The sequence below is a fragment of the Dermacentor albipictus genome, chromosome 1 (genome assembly GCF_038994185.2).
Source record: "Dermacentor albipictus isolate Rhodes 1998 colony chromosome 1, USDA_Dalb.pri_finalv2, whole genome shotgun sequence".
Taxonomy (NCBI): Eukaryota; Metazoa; Arthropoda; class Arachnida; order Ixodida; family Ixodidae; genus Dermacentor; species Dermacentor albipictus.
The window spans coordinates 366,917,630-366,939,481 of record NC_091821.1 but is presented as its reverse complement, the minus strand read 5'-3'; the positions used below and the strand labels follow the sequence as shown (position 1 = coordinate 366,939,481).

At 49.5% G+C, this 21,852-nt stretch overlaps 2 protein-coding genes across 2 annotated transcripts in view; one reads left to right on the top strand and one right to left on the bottom strand.

Moving 5' to 3' along the window:
* Positions 1-21,852, bottom strand: part of RhoGEF64C (Rho guanine nucleotide exchange factor at 64C) — a 164,983-nt gene that overhangs the window by 80,635 nt on the left and 62,496 nt on the right. The gene's annotated exons all lie outside the window — the stretch shown is intronic.
* LOC135906942 (uncharacterized) overlaps positions 12,718-21,852 on the top strand; it is a 125,732-nt gene continuing 116,597 nt past the window's right edge. Inside the window, exon 1 of the mRNA XM_070531873.1 lies at positions 12,718-12,739. Coding sequence (XP_070387974.1) covers positions 12,719-12,739 — 21 coding nt within the window. The 5' untranslated portion in view covers position 12,718. The remainder of the gene's footprint in view (positions 12,740-21,852) is intronic.

The following is a 21,852-nucleotide window of genomic DNA, read 5'->3' as shown; positions in this document are numbered from 1 at the left end:
CGTAAATTGACCTTCAGACACCTCTTTTCGCTTTCTTTATTTCTGCAGCTGCTCTTATCAATTGAATTGCTTTCCCGCCTTATTGAATCAGGCCAAACCAGTCTCGAATCTTCTGGCTGGAGCTGACCTCTGGGAACCGCAATGTCTTGCGGAGGCTATCTCGAGCCCTGTCGGCGGTCACCGTTCAGGCACGTGGAGGAGATATCTATCCGTCCGGCAGGTGTCTCCGCTCGGGGTACATTAGCCTTTTCCGACCGGACCTCTGCGGGCTGGGTCGCCCGTAGGGCCAACGGTGCGACATGCCTGCGTCAAAGGCTGAACGCTGGGCGGCGGGTAATCTTTACGACGCGACCGGACGAGGGGAACCCGCGGACCAGACCTGTCGCGCATATACATGTTCCGGGGCCGTTGCATGCGTTGGGTTCCTTCGTCCCTGTGGTCTCTCTATTCGCGCTTTTATTTTTTTTTCGTTTTGTTTTCTTTCTTTTCTGCCTCCCGCCACTTGCTTTTCGAATCGTGCGTCTCTTTTTAAACCTCGTTCGGCCCGCAGCGATGGCTCTTGCCTCCCAGGCCGCGGGACAATGGCTGACAGGTGCCGCTGCTGCCAGGTTGCTCCGGTCGACGAACTTCCACCGAAGACGGCGACACCGACGACGGCTCTTTGGAAAGGCTTCCGTCGACCGTGCGTGGCGGATCCACCCCCACCGCCTTCACTCCCTCAACCTCTCGAATTCGCGTACCGCTGCGTCTTTCTCCCCTCTCCTGCCTCGCTCTGGCCTTTCTGCATTCTCTCTCTCTCTCTCTCTCTCTCTCTCTCTCTCTCTCTCTCTCTATTTTATTTTATTCTGCGCCCGGTTCTTTTGTGTCTCTCGGGATGCTTCCTCGTCCGCCGACGTGCTCTATTCCGGCGTTTAACGAGTTTCCACATTCCGACGCGCGATCGTTCCGGTCATGCCGAGCTGGGAACCAAGTGTGTGTTTTGTCTTTGTTGTTCTTTTTCGCTCACACGCTGACACGCACACACAGAGACGTACACGGCTCTCTCACACTCTGCAGAGGTGATGCGTGATGATGCGTTTCTTTGTCGTCGCTTTTTTTTTTTACTCTCGCGTTTCCCTCGCCAGCAACCGTAGCAAACCAGAACTATACCGGCCTCCCGCTCAGCTGTGCATGGCCGCTTATTTAGCCTTGGTTGCGTTACTCGACGTTGCCTTGAAACTTTGCGGTATCCAAGAGCTGTCGAGGAACGTTTGTGGTGCACTCTATGCGTTTGAGGAAAATTGAAGGCACGCTAGACGGCAGTTCGGGGGGTCCACATATGAGAAGTCAGAAGACGTAAACCCGTTCCTTCTCGCTAGGTGATTCAGGCAGGTGTGCCGCGCAATTCGCTAAGAGAGAGAGAGAGAGCGATCGAAGTAGGTGATTTCCGCGCCAAGTTCACGCTCATACAGTGCGCATCATGCAGCAGTAAGGATAAAAAAAGTAAACATTCACTATCAAATTGCCCGAAGACACAGCAGTCTAATCCGCCGATGAATATATGCTACAGCGATTGCTCTTATAGAGAGAAATATATTGGTGCACTAGCGTTTACGCCATGTGTCTGTGCCGCATTTGTGATGCCAGCAAATGAAGGAATCAGCCAAGCTGAAAAGCGGCGGCAATTACAAAAGAAAAGAAAAAGAAAGCACGTGGCATGTTTGCGTAATACTAGGCCCTATAGACCGTTTTTTCGTAGGCGCCGCCATATTGTGAGCGCAGTGGCGCCGCCTATGAGCAGCGCCATACTGGCTTGGGTGAAAGCGGTCTTTTGCACGGCATGTACACGCTCGGCGGCAGGTTCTGGCGTTTGTTTTCGCCGTCGTGCGGCCTGTTTAGTATTACGTGTGTCTTCTACGTGGTAAACGGTTCTGTGAGACGTGCTGAAGTGGGTTAAGGCGTCATGGCCGGAATTTCTGCCGGCGTTGAGGTGGACGGAACACGCAGTGCGATGTGCGCGCGCATATTCGAGTCTACAATCAGCCTCGGAGATGAATTGTGTATTTCTGAATGTTTCGGTCACTAATGTGACCTTATTGCAGTATTACCCTCTATTTCTAAGCTGCGGTTTAGGAGCCACGAAACATACGCGACGATCGTAACAGCGTGAGCGTGGGTACCTTTCTGCTACGATAGGAGCTGTGATGTTATACTTTGACAAGCGTTCAAACTGTTCGCTGCAGGTTACATTGCGTGACTACTTGGTTCGATGGATGAGGTTTCCGCCCCCGAATAAAATAGTTTTGGCAAGTGATAGCAGCATACCTTACAGTCTGAATTACGCTTGTCCAGCAAAGGGACTGTTTACGAACTGCGAGCGTCCTAAGCAGTGATAGGTGCTGGATTACATATATCTTTGTTCTATATACCGCATGGGCCAAGCATACCGCATCAGCGGTTATATATTTATAAACGATGTACGGCGTGACTACGCGAGGCCCTGTTGCGGCGTTAGCCCGTTTTCTCTTGCTTTTTCTAGAAAGAGGATGATAACCGAATTTCTTTTTCGGTTGCGTTCGTTCCGTTCTCTACGACGCACTCACACGCATTACGGAAATTTTGTCCTCAAAAATAGGCATCGCATTCTTTTTATGCGATCCCTCATATATTATGGCTGTATGCAGGCCAAAAAGGCAATGCCGAAGCGCACAGCTTACATTTGTACCGTGCTGGATCACCAATCGCAGTGATCGCTGTGTTGAGCAGCGCCATCGGCCTCATACAGGAAGGCTAGCGTAGACATATGGTAACTTGAAGTCTACTAGACTTGAAATGCGCGACAACGATGCCGGTGCATCACGAATATTTGATAGCGCCTGCCGCTTAGATGTTTCGTGGTTGCCTTAGGTTGGCCGTGCACGAGCATTCGCTCTTATGCTTTATGTTTTACTCCCTACGCCAAGCGATCAGATATTGAGCAGATTTACCATTTCATGCTGCTAATACAGAGTCACCGGTTTTCTTTATTGAATTAAAACCGATATAAGCAAAATAGTTCACAACACATACATACACCGCGACTGATAATGTTCGTACACCGCGGCTGATAAAACGCGTCACATTTTTGCGCCCCCCAGAGATATTTCCGCCTACCGTAGTTACCGATGCACCGAAAGGCTTCCCTGATGACCTTATATGAACGGACACGGCGTAAATTTCACAGAGTACGATCTAAAACATCAAGAAATCGTTTCGCAGCACGCGACAGCAATACTTTCAAGCAGCGCCGCGCCGGATCGCCCAAGCCAGAGAGGAGGAAAGGCTCTCCGCGCGCCCTATCCTCCTCGCCCGATGAAACGGTCTATAGGAAAGCGCCGAGCTGGCTTTCCCGCAATGCACATTTAACCAGAATATGGCTGTCACTACATTGTCGAAATCATGACTACCGCGCAAGTGGTGCAATGTTCTTGCTTTCATGCGGCGAATGTGATTGGAAGAAGTGCACGAAAACAGGAACAATGCATGCGCCAGCCGCGCTTTAATCAGCGTTTTAACAATGCCTGGGCAGCCATACTGTATTGGGCAATCAATCAGCATTGCGAAAAATTCGTCCTGGCACTTTTATAAAGAATTCATTACAGGTATTTGGAAGATGGTTCGTTAGGAAATTGCTAAAGGAGAAGTAACTGGTTTTGAGCAGCGATCACTGCGGAAAAGCCAGCTTGCCACTCTTATGCTTGCCACTCGCAGGTACGTGAGCGGTAGTTGGTCAGAAACGAGGAAGAGCTTGCTACGATCACTTTGTTCCACCAACCGTTTAGTGTAAGGGGCAACATGAGACCATACATAAATAAACAGCGTAAAATGGAAAGAACCGAGCTTAGAAACAAAGAAAAGCGACCGTGAGGTATAAGTTGAAAATGTATGAAATACAAGCGGCGGACGTCTTGCAATAATTTGTTCGTCCAATAGAGCGTACATTGTTACGCGACTGGGCAACCGCCTTTTGCAGGCAGCTTTCTTTAAGAAGGTACTCGCATGACATTTCGAATCGAAGCCCTCTAAATACCAGAAATAAGCCCTGCCAAGTGTCAGGACGTCTTAAGTAAACGCCAGGTCTGGTATTTCGAGACCAACTTTAGTATGAATCTAAGTTATCTGAGAACTGTTTCCAACCTCCATACTTGCTAAGTACGATATTTGTATACATGCACGAAGCATGTGGCAGAGTTTACAATACGTGTCAGTACTCATTTAGATATTCCTGCATCGTACAAGCCCTTTCCCTCACGTAGGTGCGCTTCTCCGATGCGCAATTTTTGGGGAGATGGCTTTGGTGGTCGTTCAAACGAGCGGGAACTGCGCGTGCTAACGCCGGCTGTTGCACGTGATTTCATAATAGTCACTTCTGTATCTCTTCATCGCATGATGTGCGCCAACTGCACGTGCAATCAATGAGTTAAATATTATAGATAAGTCGCTATTAGCTCGGTGTAACTATACCTCGCGGGAAAAGCTGCCAAGGCAATCGAAATTGCCTATTGCGCGCCATCGATTACGTAATTTTCGCTAGCGGTTATGGCAGGAAGCTGGGCGGCAAACCAAGACGTGAAACAACCGAGTAAATATGAATATATGTATGCCCGAGTGCAACATGATCCCGAAGCTCCTTTTTCTCCTTTATTCGAGGTTTGCTGCACAGCGATCCCTTCGATTTCGATTAAGGAGTTCTGTTAAGCGTACATGTTTTGAGAATTTTACGCTGTCTTATGTCTATTGCCCTATTGCAGTATGGCGTAGGCGCCCGTTATTGCAGGGTTAGCTGATAACTGGCGAATTTGCATTATTCCTTGTGCGAGTGATCGTCTAATATATTTATTCAGGGAATTATGCGCCGTCATATCTTCACCCCGTGCCTCCAATGTCTTTGTCCGGTCATCGAACGACCTGCAGCTGCGGACTCGTCAATGGGGAACGTTGGCAATACCCTATAAACTTCGTTAAGTTGAACGCGTTAAAATATTTCCCAACTGATCAATGGCTGGTAAGTGCGCGTTCCACCATCGAACTTGCAGTGAAGCGAACAACATTTTCGTATACGCTACGAGAGACTGTAGAATCTTGCGCATAAGAATGAACGATAACAAAAACACATGCGTTGATAACTGACTTACAGATCTACGCCGACTTAACCTCTCGCGAACGACTCTCCCATACGTCCGTCCAGGGAGGAGATAGCCGCACTTGGAATCAATCTTCCCGGGTGGTCTTCTCGGCGTGCCATTGTGACTCATTGTGTATGCCCACAGAAACCAAACTAAGCGCTCGCAGGCAGGCGGCGCAACGCGTCTGCATGGAGTCGATCGGTTGCTAGGCAACGTTTCTATTGTAGCGCGTGCGAGAGCGAGTGAGCGAGGGCTGGGAGCGGGCCGCTCGTTAACATGCGACCGTTGTGTCCACGCTCTTCACACGGGGGCGGGGTTCGTACGCTGCTATAAGTGACACGGCTTGACGTTGCTCAAGCGTCACTCGGACGTCGCGCGCAGGTACGCTGAAGTCGTACTGGCTGATGCGCCACGAAAACCTAACTCTTGCTTTTAAGTACTTCCATGCGCAGGCTTCTCCAGACCGCATGACTGTTAACAGCAACACGCGAATGTGCCATTGTTTCCGGTTATGTGAGGCCCATACGCTGGTTTCTGAAACGTTCTGCCTAAATGCCAGTGCGCAATGCTTCCCGTAGAACAAATGCAATGAGAAAAACAAAGCCTTGCGCAATGCAAAAATAAAAAAAAAACCTTCTAATAACAATGCGAAGTTGTGTCATTAGCAAATGTAAGGGGTCTGTACATTGCCAAAGCATTTGTATTGTCAGGATTATTTCGTTTATATATACAGCTATAGCACAAAATTTTAATATTGCTTGTGCCAGCTGGTAGTACAATTCTAATTCTTGAGCTGGGTTACTCGAGCAGCCTAACATTATTATTCGCTCGAGAAATCGAAATGCACAATCAACCGCATTACAAGGACAGTTCTTGAAGTCATTACGTTCAGGCACATAATTAAACTTACGAATTGAAGCCAGTGACTCTTCAAGGTCCGTCTGCTTGAAACGAATAATAATGCTATAGCACCAGTTTGAGATAAGTGCCGTCGAACTTGGAGTAAGATGCTCTGTCCCACTCAATTTTTAAACAGAAGGTCACTTCATGAATTGCAGGACAAAAATAGCTTTAACACGAATGAATTTCGTTGCACAGTTTGGAAACGCATCTCAAAGCCGGTGTCATCCTCAGAATTCGCATGCCTTGCGAACTCATTATGTACAAATTATAGTTATTAGATTTCTCGTGCAAATAATGCCCACGTATTCCAGTAATCATACTTAAGTAGGAATGGGCTATCTGCCGTAGGCATATTTTTGAAAAATTTTGTTAAGATTAAAACAGCAACGACAACAACAAATACGCTGAGGTGTTCATTAAGCGTGGAAAGAAACACCACCTCGCCTTGGGTGTGTCTATTCCTCATGGTGTTTAATGCACGAATGGGGACGTTTTTCCCGTCAACTATATGCGATTTCTTCTACGCGGAGTCTCAGTAGAGGCTTACACCGCTTGTTTCGGAACCCCATATAAGGTACGACGTCTTGGCACGCGACGTCGTCGGAACATGGAAGCGCTGTCGCTCTCTGCGGACAGCGCACGCCATCGACGAACTCTGAAGAAACGGATCGCTATACGCGTGGGATGTCACGGCGCTATTTCCGCATTCTCTTCCGGTTTCTTGTCCGGTCCGGCCCTTACAGGTCGACAGCGCCATTGACGAGAACAGCTTTCCTTCTTCTACTTGCTTCCGGTGACAGCTTCAAGCTGATGAAAGTATTCGGAACCGCCTTTTCTTGACGCTACACACGACATCGAAGAGCAGAAAGCGCTTCACCTCACCTACTTTTCTTCTTTAGTGACAGACTGACCCAGAGAGGACCTTTGAAAGAGCTCTTCCACGACAAAGTATATACCAAATTTTGACTGCTACAGAGTCATCGCGGAATGAAGCCGAAGAGGATGCCTGAACACTCTTTCTGTCAGGCCGTCACGGGGGCTAAGCAGGCATCGTACATGGCCGAAAGCGTCAACAAGAGCCCCTCCAGCTTGCCGGTAACTTTCGCTCCGCTCTTGTAGCCGCAGATACGTGCACGCGGCTGGCTGCTCGGCGGCTGTATAGATTGAACCGCCACTTGATGGCACGCCAGCGCCCCATTAAGAGCGCACTCTTTCGATGTGGCCCACTTTTGTCTTCTACACCGCCTGATGCGTGCAGGCGTTCGACGTGCCTCTGACAGGCGGGAAGGCGAAGACTGCACGTCGCACCTATGCTGTACCGGAGCCGTCGGTGTGGACTCGATCGAGCACGCTTCCCGAGTCTATACCTGCACACACGCGAAGTGCGCGCGCTCTGGCTGTGACGAGGTGCCCCGCTGTGACGAGGAGCCTCTCGACTCGGCGCTTTCGTTTCTGCCTCGAGGGAGCTTCGACGGAGTGCTGCGAAGGCGTGAGGCGCTTCCTGTTCGGGATGGAGAAGTGAAATAAAGAAACAATTGTCTCGGTTGGGCAGCGCAGCCTTGTACACCGCGTACGCGATCGCCATCGTCTTCTCGCATAAATATGACCCGTGACGCTACCCGTGCGACTGAGAAACTCTAACCTTGCAGTATTGCGGCGTGTACGGAACGTGCCACCTGCAGCCGTCTGGTTAAGCTAACTCGTTCGTTGTTTTGCCTGCCTTCTTGCGTTTTAGTGTGCGATTGCGCGATGTGTTAATTCCGAGTATAAAACATAGCCGTTGGGCAAAACGCACACATGTGCACTGTTTGTCCCACGTGGCTACGACAGCGAATTGTCGTCATCTGCATGCTCGAATCTCTTTAATGCCGACAGGCTTCGGCGTATATTGTTTTGTTGATCTAGAAGTATTGCATGAATTTATTAGACTGAAATTATTGCGATGAAATTTCCTCTATGCAATGAGAAATATGCTCATAACCCCTAATAAACCTGCTGACGCGTTTTGATACAGTGCTGGGCAGTATCGAAGATACACGCATCTTAGATACTATCTTAGATACTCTTTGGGTATCTTGTAATCTGCATCATGATACGTCTGGCGAGACGGGTATCGGTGTCTCTATTTCCGATACATGAAACAATGCATCGTGCATCTTAAGGTACAAGATACTGCTATCGCAACATCACCGCGCGAAGCTGTAAACGTTGGCGTCTCCGTTTCTCAAGCTGACACTGCTGCCACTAAGCCACCTGAATTTCCACAGACACTGAATTTCCTATTGACTGACCTTAACAGGTAAGTTGACAATGCTTCTTGCTTAAATGGCATAGCCATTAGTGGTGCCGCATGTATCGTAGTTCTACGTATTCACTGTGACTGTGTGATACGGAACCGCTTTTCTATTTTACTTAGATATATTTCTAATTTTTTTAGCTCACCCTTAAATTCCTTACTGTTACAAATCACCGGGTAATTGGAGCTATAAGTAGCAGTAGTATGAATAGTGGCGGCATTCTGCGACGCTTTGTGACACTACAATACGTATGAAACGTTGTTGGGCTGCACAAGATTTCTCGCAGAAGAAAAATCGTAAAATGATTGCACGTTAATGAACACATAGCTGACGGACGCTTTACGCCAGCAGATAAGTAGACTATGGAAGGTCATTGCAGCTTTATATGCTCTCTATATACACGATGCGTCAAAAAAAAAAAAATGTTGCTACCAGCGTTATTGCTGCTGTACACCTGTCCGGTGATCCGGTGTTTTGTAAAGGGTAATACGCTTACGGGCAAGGTAAAATACCACAGTGGTATTTGCGCCATCGTGCAGAGGCTTCTTATTGATGATTTTGTAATTAGATGGCGACCCGCTAGCTGTTCCACAAGCAGAACACCGACTTCCATCAATTACAAGACCTACACTCAAGAACGGCTGACAGTGCAGTGTATCAAGAGCTTTAATGTTAAGCAGCTAAAACGACCGCAATAAATTGTTTCGGAATGAAATTATTGTACTTTGAGCAAGAACGACAAAGAATTTTGAGATAGCAACATCCTTTATTTCGTTCAAATGAAGCAAGGTAGGTCGGGGTTAAGGAATTTCCAAGCAAAGATTTTTCTGCAAACGCGTTTGCTGCTACATTATATGGATCTAATATAAAACATTTGCGAATGTATCGAAGTATCTTAAGATACAAATGGGAAGTGTCGTATCCGATACGATAATGGCGGTAGTAACTTGTACCTGTATTTCCAATACTTGTTGCCCGAGTATCTTGTATTGTATCATGACACAATCGCAAAGTATATTTGCCCAGCCCTGTTTTCATGGCGAACAAAATGCAGCCAGTCGCAATCAGAGATAGTTAAAATAATCAGGGTTGCGATGGCTACGTCATAACGAAGGAGGTTAACGTAGCGTGTATATATAGTGTATAGACAAAGGAGAAACAGGGCATAGGCACAGCTCTATCCGTATGTTATCCATCTATGTCTGCTTATTAGTTGCGCTATTTAAAATGGAGCATTACAGAAACGAATACCAAGCGCTGTTTCAACTTACAGTTTACAATTGCAAGCTATGACCACAACTAAGACCGCCCTCTTCTGAAACCATTCCCGTTGGTCAGTCTCCCGAGCTGTACTCACTCACAATGCCGTGCATTTGATCTCCGCCTCCGATAAGGACAGCTATGGTACCGCACCACCAAGCTGTCACTTGGCAGAGACCTTCGAACGCGCCGGCACGGATCGTAATCGAGGCGACGACAAAAGCCTGCCGCCATCTGCATGATCGTATAAAGGGCTTTCGCTAAGCACCGCACGCACGCATACACAAACTGATCGAGGCTGGAGAAACCGGACGAACGGTATACTGAAACTCCGTTTCTCGTCTCAGAGGCAAATGCTCGCGCGATCTTTTTTTTTTTTTTGTCGAGCTTGTAGAAACAAGGCCACCGTTATACATACAGGAGGAAAGTGGCTACAGGAATATCTGCGTGGCTGCCAATGCACCGCAGTCGCGCGTTTCTTATAAATCCCGCCCAGAGCACGCGCGCGAGTCTCCCGAGCAAACGGTAGCGGAGCGACGGAGGAGGCATCCGTGTATGTACACAGGCACGCATATGATAATATGCGTATGGTAATGAGCATGCCGTGTTCGCTGGTGAGAAAACATGGACTTTTTTGAGGGGGGGTAGTAATGCGAAGTTTCCCTGCGATCCGCGTTACCCATCGAGGCCGCCGCGCGGACTTCCCGATTCTCGTGAAGACGAATAAGAAGCCGAGAAAAAAAAAAAAAAAGGTGAGAGACGGACGCAAAGTTTTCTAGCGGCTGTACACGCCACATGCACGAGACGCGCAGTGCGCGTACAAGCTTTGTACCACCAGTCTTCACAAGCCATCGCATGTGTACCATTATTGTGATGCTTTTTGTACACACGCGTCATTATGTGCCCCGCTTGTTTCTAGCCTACAAATATGAGACACGTGGGAACCAGGAAAAGTGTAGCGTTTCTTCTTCTTCTTCTTCTTCATCTTCCAAATCCCACGCGCCACCGCCCCCGAGGAGGTGCATTCCACACGCGAACCACATCGCGAACTCGCTGTGTAGCAGCTGCGGGAATCACTGTCGCCTTCCGCGATTCGCGTGTACACCATTTTTGAGTCGCATTTCTTTTTTCCATCTTACGGCAAGGAGAACGTCCTCATGGTTCCTTCTTATTCAAAATATGAAGTAGAGGTAGAAGGAAAAAAATATATATGTATATAAGGATCTTGCTTCGTGAAAAAAAAAAAAAGGAGTCTCATTTTGTCCGCGACCGATCGAAGGCGAACTGTTTCCAACGTCAAAAGTTGGAAACACTTTGTTCCTCGCGCCGTATAACGACGTCTGCGGAGCCGTTTGCGGCGCTTCGACGGCGCTATTTTGAGGCGCCTCGTCGCTCACTCTTGTGGTTTCCTGTTTTGCGATTCCCACCGCTCGCTTTTTCAATCCGCGGTTTCTCTTCTTTTCTTTCTTTCTTCTTCATCGATGAAGCAGTGCTCGTCGGTACAACGAGGAAGGTGTTCGAAAACGAAACGACTTTCACGTCGCGAGCCAGCTTCTGAAAGTGCGACTGCCGATCGAACCTCGGGAACTGCTCGGGAAATCACAGAGAGAGAAAGAGAAAAGAAGTGCCGTGAAGATAGAGCCGTGGGATAGCTCGAACTGGACGCGCTTGTGACGCTGGGGGACGACGACCACGGAAACCGTTAGCGCGAAGTAGAAAAATGAAATCCTTGCGCGCGAGCAGCATTAGCGGGGTGGGTGGGGGGGAGTGCTGCAGGCCGGCTCTGTAAGCATGCAGCTCGGCTCATTGAGCAGCGTGTAGACCGTGTGGCGCCCTAAGACAAAAGGAAACATGTTTTACGTGCATGCAAGTACGTGCATGTGTGTTTGTGTATGTGTGTGTGTTGTGGGGAGTGCGTCGACTCAGATTCAGCAGAGAGCCAAGCGAACTCGCCGTCTGTGTGCACACCCGTGGCCTGATGCCCGGAGAGTGGCCTACTTGTTGTCTCATGACGACCCCCCCCCCATATATATATATATATATATATATATATATATATATATATATATATATATATATATATATATATATATATATATATATATATATATATATATATATATATATATATATATATATATATATATATATATATATATATATATATATATATATATATATATATTACACACACCTGTACACATGAAAGTGGCAGCGCTGCGTAGCTAGAGATCCACGGGAACACAGAAAACGAGGCGTATAGCAATTTCGACGCCTTCCCTCCTGGCGAACACTTTCTCCGCGCCGGCGGCCAGCACTACGCGGCATAGCCGCATCGCGGGAAGGAAAAGTGAATCTGCCATCCCCGTCCAACGTGAAAATTAGGGGAAAAAGAAAAGAACTATGTAAAATGCCTAATGTAATTGTCGGTGGGAACCCGTATAATGAAGGAAAGAGGAAAAGAAACAAAAGGTTTGTGTGAAATATATGTATATTATGCGCATACCAAGCGAGAGTATAGAAGCTGTGCCCTTTGTCTTAACTACATTTTTATCCACTGCGCCTGTTGTTCCTGACTCACCGAAGCGCCCGTCATTGTTGAAGGTTTATAATTTCTTCTTGCGCGAAATATATATACTTTTTTTCGTTCGCTCGCTCACTCACAGCTCGGGTGTGCTTGCGTGCGCGACCGCTCGACTTTTTCCCACGGACAACGTTCTTCAACCGTAAGAGCGCCAAGCAACGCAACACAGGACTCACTGGATGGCACGTAAGGGGAAGATGAGAGGAGAGATCCAGACAGCAGGTGCAGAGGCAGTAGAAATATTACGCGAGAAGCCCCCCCGCGCAACATCGGCAGGTGGTTTCCTTTTCTTTTTTTCGAGAGTTCCGCCCTGTCTGTTAGACGAAGGAAGTGCCAATAATAAACAACTGGCAGCAGAACATAAACGGCGTAAAGAAAAACACGGGAACGAGGAGCAGGTGTTCGGAATAACAAACACGGAAGGCGGTCGCGCAGGCTCGCCTCCCCGCACGACTGCAGACACGCGAGACGTTTTGCAGGCTGCCGGCAGGAGAGTCACGAAGCGTTGACGGCGACGAATGCCTGCATGCATGGGACGACTGCAGCTTGAAGTAAGTGTATAAGAAGAGCAAAGACGAGTCGGCAGATTAATGGCCGGGCCGCGCGGGGCTTCTGCAGTCGTCTTCCAAGGTAGCCCCTTTCTTTCGCAGACTCTAATGTCCTTGCTGCACCGCCCATGGCTTGACCATTAGACATGCGCGCCATAGTTTGCACGCGTGCGAAGGAGATGGCCGCGCACGTTTTCTAGCGCGCGCGAGCGCGCGCTCGTCCCAGGAGAGGATTATCGGCGGCAGCGTGGAAACGCGGGCGCGTTGACGCACTCCCGCGCCCCTTCACTGGACCAGCGTGTGCGACGCTCATTTCGCTCGTTCATCGCGGTGCCGTGCTCGAGGACGCCGACCGAGGGACGAGGAGCGTCGTCGGTGCTTCAGTGTCGGGGAACTGAAATAATGAATACGGGCTGCGCAGGACGCGGGATGAGCGTGCGGTTCGTTCGTTCGTGCGCTTCTCGAGCTCCACGAAGACCCGTGGTTTGTTTCCGGATAATTGTTTCGGTGATCGACGCACCGTAGAAGAAGCGCGGCATACTGAGACAGTGACCATAATGAGACGGTCGTCGAGGTTTATGTGCACAGAGAGATAGCGAGATAAAAAAGAAAGGAAAGATGCAGGGAGGATAACCAGTTTGCACCTGGTTTGCTGCCCTATATATGCAGCTCTTGTCACTTTCTTTGTCTTTCTGCATATAGCCTGAAGAGCACGAAACAGAGGAGCGATGTGGAAAAAAACCAACACAAAAGAAGCAAACCAGTACGCTACGATGACAGCAAGTACACGACAAATGAACTGACCAATTGCTGGTGTAAAAATGTTTCCGCCCGCTGTCCGAAGAGTCAACAGTGAAGGCATGCGCAGCATATCATGCGCGTTGCAAACAAATTTAGCTCATTGCTATTACGGTCGTAGTGATGGGCTAAATGCACAACGTATCGAGACAAGGCTTTCTATCTACTGAATATTCAAGCGAACAAATCACGGAGAGTTGTTCTTTTCTTGTAGTTCGGCTAGTAAGCAGGGTTCTTATTACAAAAAAAAAAAAAAAGCTTCTCGGAATAAGGGCTAAAAAGCGCGAGAACATAGGCACAGGCATTGCTCACTTTCAACCGCGTTGGCTAACGGGTGCCAAATAGTAACCGTCGTCCGGTCGCAATGCAACGAGAAGTGTGTGCTCATTACGGCCAGTGGCACGGAAAGCCGCTACACGCTGGTACCGACAGCTTTGTAATCAAGCTTCTTGCCGCAACCGTCGTAGGTTAATTTAGTCACAACGTTGAGCCCAAACTGTATTATCGTGACATTAGCCGTTGTCTTCAGTGGCTGATGCGCAATATAGAAGCTCCCACGAGGAAAAAAAGGAAGAGTGGTATGAGGGGCTGGATGGAGTGAGACTAATCTCAATTGTCTCAATATCCTTGCACAGATGTTTGTCCTATAATAACATAGGGCCGCCCGTTTCTATTGCCCGCGATCGGACGAAGGTGGGTCCCATCGAGCACGCACTTTTGCTGCCGATGTTGAAACACTGTTTCCCGCCGGCAGCTCAATGTCGTCGCAGCGCGCTCTCGCTGGCAACCCGCAATTACCACCCATGGCGCGGCGACTCCCACATCTCTCTCGCGATCCGAGCGGACGAACCAAACGGCCGGACCCGATGGACGCCCGCAGAGTTGCGGTCGTGATTAAGGGACGGCACACCTGGCGACGCCCATGGCCGTCATCGATGCCTGTGTCGTGATTGACCCGTTGGGGCAGCGGCGCCACCGCAATGGGGGCCTATCGGAGTCAATGCCATCGAGGCAGCCTTTTATAAAGCGCCCCTTCGGGGAAGGGAACGCAGCGATGGCGGCCTATATGGGTGAGGAGACGGAGTGGATATAAAATATATGCGCCTACAGACCGGCTTCAAGGTTTCGGGGCGGGTAAAAACTCGTATAGACGGCCATCGCCGATCAAGCGAAGCGCAGATACGCTGTGCCGCCTTCTTGCCCACGTGATACGCGTTTTGGTGTTGTCATGGTGTGCGGAGCATATGTATACTATAGGTAAAACACCTATAGCTGCCCTTTCGTGCTCTCTTGAGTTGTGCATCGCATACGTAACAACATCTTGATTAAACAAACGCTGTATAATTAAGTCATTGATTGCGATGTCTTACTCTTCTAACACAGCTTAAAGGTCTACTTTTTTTTTCGGGCCAGTAACGTGATTAGAGCGGATACATGCATGTATGTTCAAAAGAACAGCAGAATAAAAAAGACAAATGAATAATAACATTTATTTACGCCCCATCAAAAGCTCCGGAGCATATTTTAGTTTAGTTTGGAGAGGCTATTTGTTAATTGCTGTCGTTGCTAGCTCGTTGGCTACTTTTTAAATTGTCTACCTATTTCTTGCCAGCGAGAGCGAGGGCTTTATGGCGTTTGTTGATACTACTCCAACTACTAACCCAAACGCACTCTGAATATCAAATTTGGCCCTCCGGCGGAAGCTTGTCTCAAGACGTCATGGTAGACCCACTGCAAACTACAATTTCACTGTCTTGCATATCGTCTAGCAACTGAAATACACAACGACCCCAGCTGAGCACAGTCTTTCTTTCTTTCTTTCTTTCTTTCTTTCTTTCTTTCTTTCTTTCTTTCTTTCTTTCTTTCTTTCTTTCTTTCTTTCTTTCTTTCTTTCTTTCTTTCTCTCTTTCTTTCTTTCTTTCTTTCTTTCTTTCTTTCTTTCTTTCTTTCTTTCTTTCTTTCTTTCTTTCTTTCTTTCTTCTAGATCAGAACTCTTGGCTGTCGTGTGCGACCGCATGCGCACAGTGGAGTTTCAGAATAGGTGGCGAGTAATCTTCAGAAAACGGTGAATTAAGAATATCGCATAAACATCGGACGTTGACTCGCTACAAAGGACATAAAGGAGAATAATGTCGTGCTCGAGCCCTAATAAGGCTCGTGCTCTAGCACGTTGACTCGTGACCGCGAACTTGGAACTGTCCGCTGCTCTTTCTTCCTCGGTTTGCACGAACACCGCCCCATTACATGCATGCACAGGTTTGCTCGGGAAGCGAGCGGCAGGAGTGCTCTCTGGCACTCGCGCCTGCCGCTCGCGGTCGCGCGTCAAGCGACGGCAGCCGGCCACGCGCTCGAAGGGCGTGTAACCCAGAAACCACAGACACGGACGTGTCAACGCTTCAACGCTTCACTGCTCTGCTGCCTGCTTCTCTCTCTCTGCAGCAAACTAACGCGTCATTTGCGCTCCCGCCGCTTTCCAGGAGCGTGGAGTGCCAAGAATCTTCGCCGGTTCGCGGTGCTGGGAGCTCCGGGAGGGTCGGCCGAAAACCCGTCATCCCGTCGCGCACTCCTCGAGCTGTTTGCACTCGCGTCACACTCGTTCGCACACGCGGCAGCCGCGCTCGGCAATCCGACACGGCTGCGCGCCCACTTCTGGCGCCCTCGACGTGTTCCCACAACAAAACTGTCTCGAAAGCATATATAGGAGGGAGCGCGCGCGCGCGTCGACGAAAATTAAGACGGTTGTACCGAGTCGACGGCCGTGCAGGAGCAGCGGCAGGCTTGTGCTCAGTGCGCGTGCTGATGACCGAATTCGCGTCCTTCTTCGGCAGTGTCGTCAGTTTGCAAACTTTCGTCACGTAAAACGGGCGTACGACCCCGTTATGTTTTTTTTTTTTCCCCTGACCCTGCCGGAGTACCCAGCAGTTCAGTCAACCGGTGGCAGCAGCAGCAGCTGTCTTGGAAGCGCTGCGAGTCAAACAAGCAAGCAACGCGCGCGCGTGTTCGGTCAGTAACGGTTTTCTCCCTCCGTAGGCGGACTGGCTCGGCGGCGGCCGACAAAAAACTACCGCGTGTACAAACACGAAACTACGGAGCGGGTCTGCCGAGCGCGGCCCCGCTGGTCAGGTAACCTGTTTCGCCGAGCGGCTCCCGCCGAGAACGGCTTCAAGGGCCCGTTCTCCTCCGCAACCTGGCCGGTCGACGGTGGCGGCGCGGGCCTTCGAGACGCCAGGGAGCGGTTCGGCGTGCGTGCGTGCGTGTGTGTGTACCTCGGCGCAGAGGACGTAATGGCAGGGAATCGGCCGAGGGGAAGGGGAGAAGCCTCCAATGCAAATCAGCTGCTTTAATTCGGCGACGAGCGAGAGCGTCTGCCAGTGGCTTGGCGAGGCGGTTGTTGTGAAAGTGACCAGCCGCTTGGCGCTTCTTTCGCGGCGCGTCTACGAAGGCAAGGTCTGCCGGTCAGCGTGGCGAAAAAGCCCGCACGCTTGCGGAACGATACGTGCGGTCGGCCTCAAACGCGCACGAGTGGCGAGTGACAAGCGCGACAAGAGACACGTGCTCGCGAAACACTAATGGGTGCGAAACCTGCGAGAAAGTTCAGACATTTCGTGGCCTAATTGCGCGCAACCTGCATGCAACTGATGAGATCCGCAATCTGCAGTTGAGCGCGAGGCCTAGGCAGTGCAGTTCGTAAGAAGAAGCTGTAGCGCGGCAGCTTTGATATAAATACATGGGAGTGGAAAATTGGTTTTCACTGCAACCACTGCGCCGATTTTGATAAGGCAAGTTGCAATTAAAAGAAAAAAGAAATTAAAATCTAGTAACTATACTAAAGGCATTTTGTTTTTTGCCGTCAGTGTTCTTTAGAAAGGTGTTTGAAAATTGGCAACTTTCCTTATACTCGAGTATCAAAATAGCTCTGCAACTCGGCAACAAAAACGATACCGCGATTTTGCAAACCTATAATAATGCATCTAACGCGAACAAGACTGATATTGTTGAAGCATACCATTTATTTCCGAATAACACTTTTGCATTATTTTTGTAGACATCATAACTATTTTACGTAAGCTGCAGTAAACTCACAAATAGAATTTGTCCACTTGAGATTCTCTAACAGGCGCAGTTTACGGAATTGCGATATCTGTCTTTGGAGCAGAGTTGTGGATTTGCAAACTCCCTGCTTCTACGTTCTTTTTCTAACTTTCCACTTGTTGGTAATTATTCCCAAAGAGTTCGAGTTCCTTACTCAATATTCTGCTTCCCAAAGTTGCTATATGTATATATAAATTCCTCCCTCAAATGCAACAAACAAATTTCATTCGAATCCGTCGAGCGATTGTCTCGTAAAAGCACTTCTGCATTCTACATGTATTTGAATAAGCAAATCGGAGTTACCCCCGAGCTAAAGCTTCCTCTTAAATGCTGGCTGCATGAGCAAGTGGCGAAATACTTGCGCTTTGACGCGATTCCCACATTCCGGAAAGTTTCGTGGGCGGGCGTATAAACAGTTCGAGTTCGCGGTCGCGTTTCTGCCGCCTTCCTTCTGCTGAACGAAGCTATACGCAAGTGTGCATGTCGCCAGCATGTCTGCACTTATTTCCTCAAGGCCTTAACGTATCCACAAGTCGACATTTCAGAATTTAAATACATAGGCATGCCCGCGTGCCTCTGTAAGCTATGTGCGATATTTCAGTATTTAGGTACCTGAAAACCGCACGATACATGCATTCATCCCTCTGCCGGTGCTGTGAGTTATTCCGGAATTGCACGGCGAAAGTGGGGTACATGTGCAAAGAGCATAGACGGCAGTTTCGTGGGTTTTTTCTCTCTCTTTTTTTGTGTGTTTGATTAATTAATTTATTTATTTTGACGTTGCAAGTGTTGGCTATTCGCACTGGAAGTGTCGCAAGCGTGTGCACATTTTATATCAGTATTATTATTTTTTTCTCTCTTTGTAATAGTGGGTCGACCTCAAGAACGCCCGATGCCGTTGGCGGCAGCGGCTGCTGGTCAACCCACGACGTCGTCCCCGGCAAGCGTATAGATTCCATCTTTCCCTCCCTCCGGCTGCCGTCGAGTGTCGGCGTCTTGACGGCCTTTTCTTTATGGCGCCTAAGTGCGCGCTATTTAATCAGACCGAAATCTGGGCACAGCCCAACTCGCTTTCGCATAACGACGAAGGCGTTTTCCTTTTTTCTTCTCGTCGTCTCTTTTTGTTCCTTTTCATCTTTCTTTCCTTCTTTTTTTTGGCATGCGGGAATGCCAGTAGCTCTCCTGCAGTCATTTCTCATGTACTGCATGCTGAAGCAAACCCATTAGCGACATCTACGAAGGAAACGCAGTGCCGCCGTTTTCAGCTATTGCTTTGCTTCAGCTCTGATGATGAAGCGCGGTTGACCTACGGGCGCAATGCGATGCACTGAACCCTCGTGGAGGTGCGAAAACTAAGTCCCCTGGCACGTACGTAGCCAGGGTACTTTTTTCGCTTCTTCGCAGGGTTCCCTAGCCTCCAGCTGTCCGAACAAAGTATATATATATATATATATATATATATATATATATATATATATATAGAATGTGTGCCGTAATAACGGCTGTGCCTTTAATACAGTTACTTTTTCTTTTAAGAGATCTCGTGTTCTCCCGGATTCAAATATTTGTTTCACACCACGCTTTTAATTAACGGCGGGGCTTGTACGCGTAAACATGGAGACGACTTCGTCGATGATAGTTGGCAGCCTGGCATCCAGTGACTGGACATGAGAACCAGTCGATAAAGCCGCTTTTCAGTCTCCATGTTCCTTAAATGTCTTTACGCTCTTCAGCGGCGACCGTTGACAATAATTAAGGACTGTGTGAACTGTCGGTAGCAGGTTTCTGTCGTATTAAACTATTCTTGTGTAGTCTCTGCAGGAGGGAAGTGGTTTCTTCGCACCTGGTACTTGGTACCTGGTAAAATGAAAGATCGTTATGCGACTTCCCGTGTCACGACGTCTGCCGCTCATGAATCAGCTGTGTTGTGTGCCGTCAAAAAAAAAAATAAAAAAAAATAAGCGATGTATTTTGAGTGCGAAGGCTTCCGTTAATTAAGAAACGGTCCCAAGGTGAGCGGCCAAGAGCCGAAATTTGGCCTGATCGAGAACGTGAAATTGGGCACGTGCCCAGTCGATGGCTGCCAAGACTTAGTGAACAGGAAGAAACGAAGGTTTTTCCACAAACGCGAACAAAAAAACAAAAAAAAACAGGATCTTACGGATCCATGAGCCATTGCGAATTACTCGCGTTCTTAGCGTTATTTTTCCTTGCATGCATGATGAGAGATGTTGCCTCCGAGTAGACGGGCACGGTTGGTCGCACGGACGAAATAAATGAAGACGTCACGCATAGAGTCCGTAGAGTACACATACGTGCGTATATAGGAACACAGACAGAGAAGAGGACGAGAACGATGGAGAAGCACTGGTCGCCGCACTGTTCGATCATCCTCCGTAAATAAATCATTTCATCGTAGCAATATTCTTAACAGAATGCACAACCTTCGAGTGGTGACATTTCAGTACACTATCTTTCCCATTGTGGCACCCGGGGAAGCATGCAGCGCGACAGACGCTTTTCCCACGCGACAAACAAAAGCGATGCACGACGCGCTTGCAAAGCACAGCGCTGTTTCCAACATCGACATCGCTACAGCACCTGAGACCCAAAGCAGGCCTGGCGCACGAGCGCGCGGAGAAGGCTGTTCTGGAGACCCGCAACTCGGAATGCGGGTCAGATTCCACGTTCGCGTTTTCAACGAGCTCAGCTGGCTGCGGCCCGAATGACACTTTCGCACCTCGCTCGCTCCACGCCGGCGGGTATTGGACAGCGACAAAGCGCCGGCCATGCGTGTCCCCCAGGTCCAGGGACGTGTGCCCACAGCCCGCTGCTGCACCGAAGCAGGGGTGGCAAGATGGAGGACGCCACTTTTCGAGCATTGCGCGAACCTGTCACACCGGCGCCCGCCCGGACCACGATGACGTCTCAGGGCCGGCGCCCATTCTCCACGACTCGCGATCTCGAGGGGGAGACCAACCACCTCGCTGACGAATGATCGCAACGGCGCGCGTAATAACGGCGTGACGCCGCGCCGCGCCGGCGCGCGTTCGCTCGATCGCTCGGGCCTTCAAAGGCCGCGGTCGGTGCCGCCAGAGACCTGATTTCTCCTCTCTTCTCCGCTGTGAACGTCGATCGAGAAAAGAAAGAATGGAAAAGGAGAGGGAGAAGAGAGGCTGATGTAGGAAGGGACCACGAATGGTGCCGAAGTCGTGCGGGAAATGAGGCAGAGGGGAGAGAGAGAGAGAGAGAGATGTGTGTGTCCGACAAAGACGCTTCATTGTCACAAACGCGGCCGTGTGGCGGGCCAGGCATGCGATAGGTACGATGCTCGCGGGTCGGTCACCGCAGCGTTGGACTGTCCACCGCGCCGGGAGATGGTGCACAAAGGGATATATAGCCGGCCGGCCGTCGCCTAAGCGGGTCAATTCGAGATAGCCCCGCGCCGCCGCACGCGCGATTAAACAATGACGTTGCGAAGGCCCGGCTGGGTTTCAGAAAGGGAGAGCTTGCGAAAGTCGCGGCCGAGCATGTCCAGACTGCTCCCTCCTTCGCCGGTCACATGCTCGCCGTGAGTTTCGTATGGGACGGCGAGAGAAAGGTTCCAGTGGGCAGTTATTGCCCGGCTCTGCGTGGGGCAGATACGATCGCACTGCTTGCTGCCCGCGCATGATGATGGCTGGCGTCGGACGTGCGGCTCGTCTCGATGGGCCGATAGCATCTTGTTGACCTGGAATGCAATTTGAATACAAGCGGCGCCGTGGCCTTGGTTTGCAACGACTGCACACAAAGGCGCAGCACTCCTCTGGTTCGCGTAATGGCGATGATGAATTGGCGCTTGTTCGGGTGGCCGCCGTGTGCGAGGCAGTGTGCGACGGCGACGCGCTCTCGCATATGTGTGCTCTTCGCCACTTCAAAAGCGTTTCGTCGCGATAATCCGCACACAAAGCGAACCCATCGCCTCCCACATGGTCCACGCCCCGCTGAGCATCATAAACGGAGTGTGTTGTGTAGTGATGCGAAAAGCCTTTCATTGTGGCTGCTTTTTTTTATAGGGTTCGAGTGGGACGCAACCCATGGGGCAGCGTTGGATATATATTTTATTGCCCCCGGCATCCCCGTCACTCCTCCATCTCCCTTTGAATACGAGGTGTACTTCAATATTTTACCTTTTAAACGCGCGATTCATAAAGGAAGCTGATACCTCCGCAAGATACCTTTGCGAA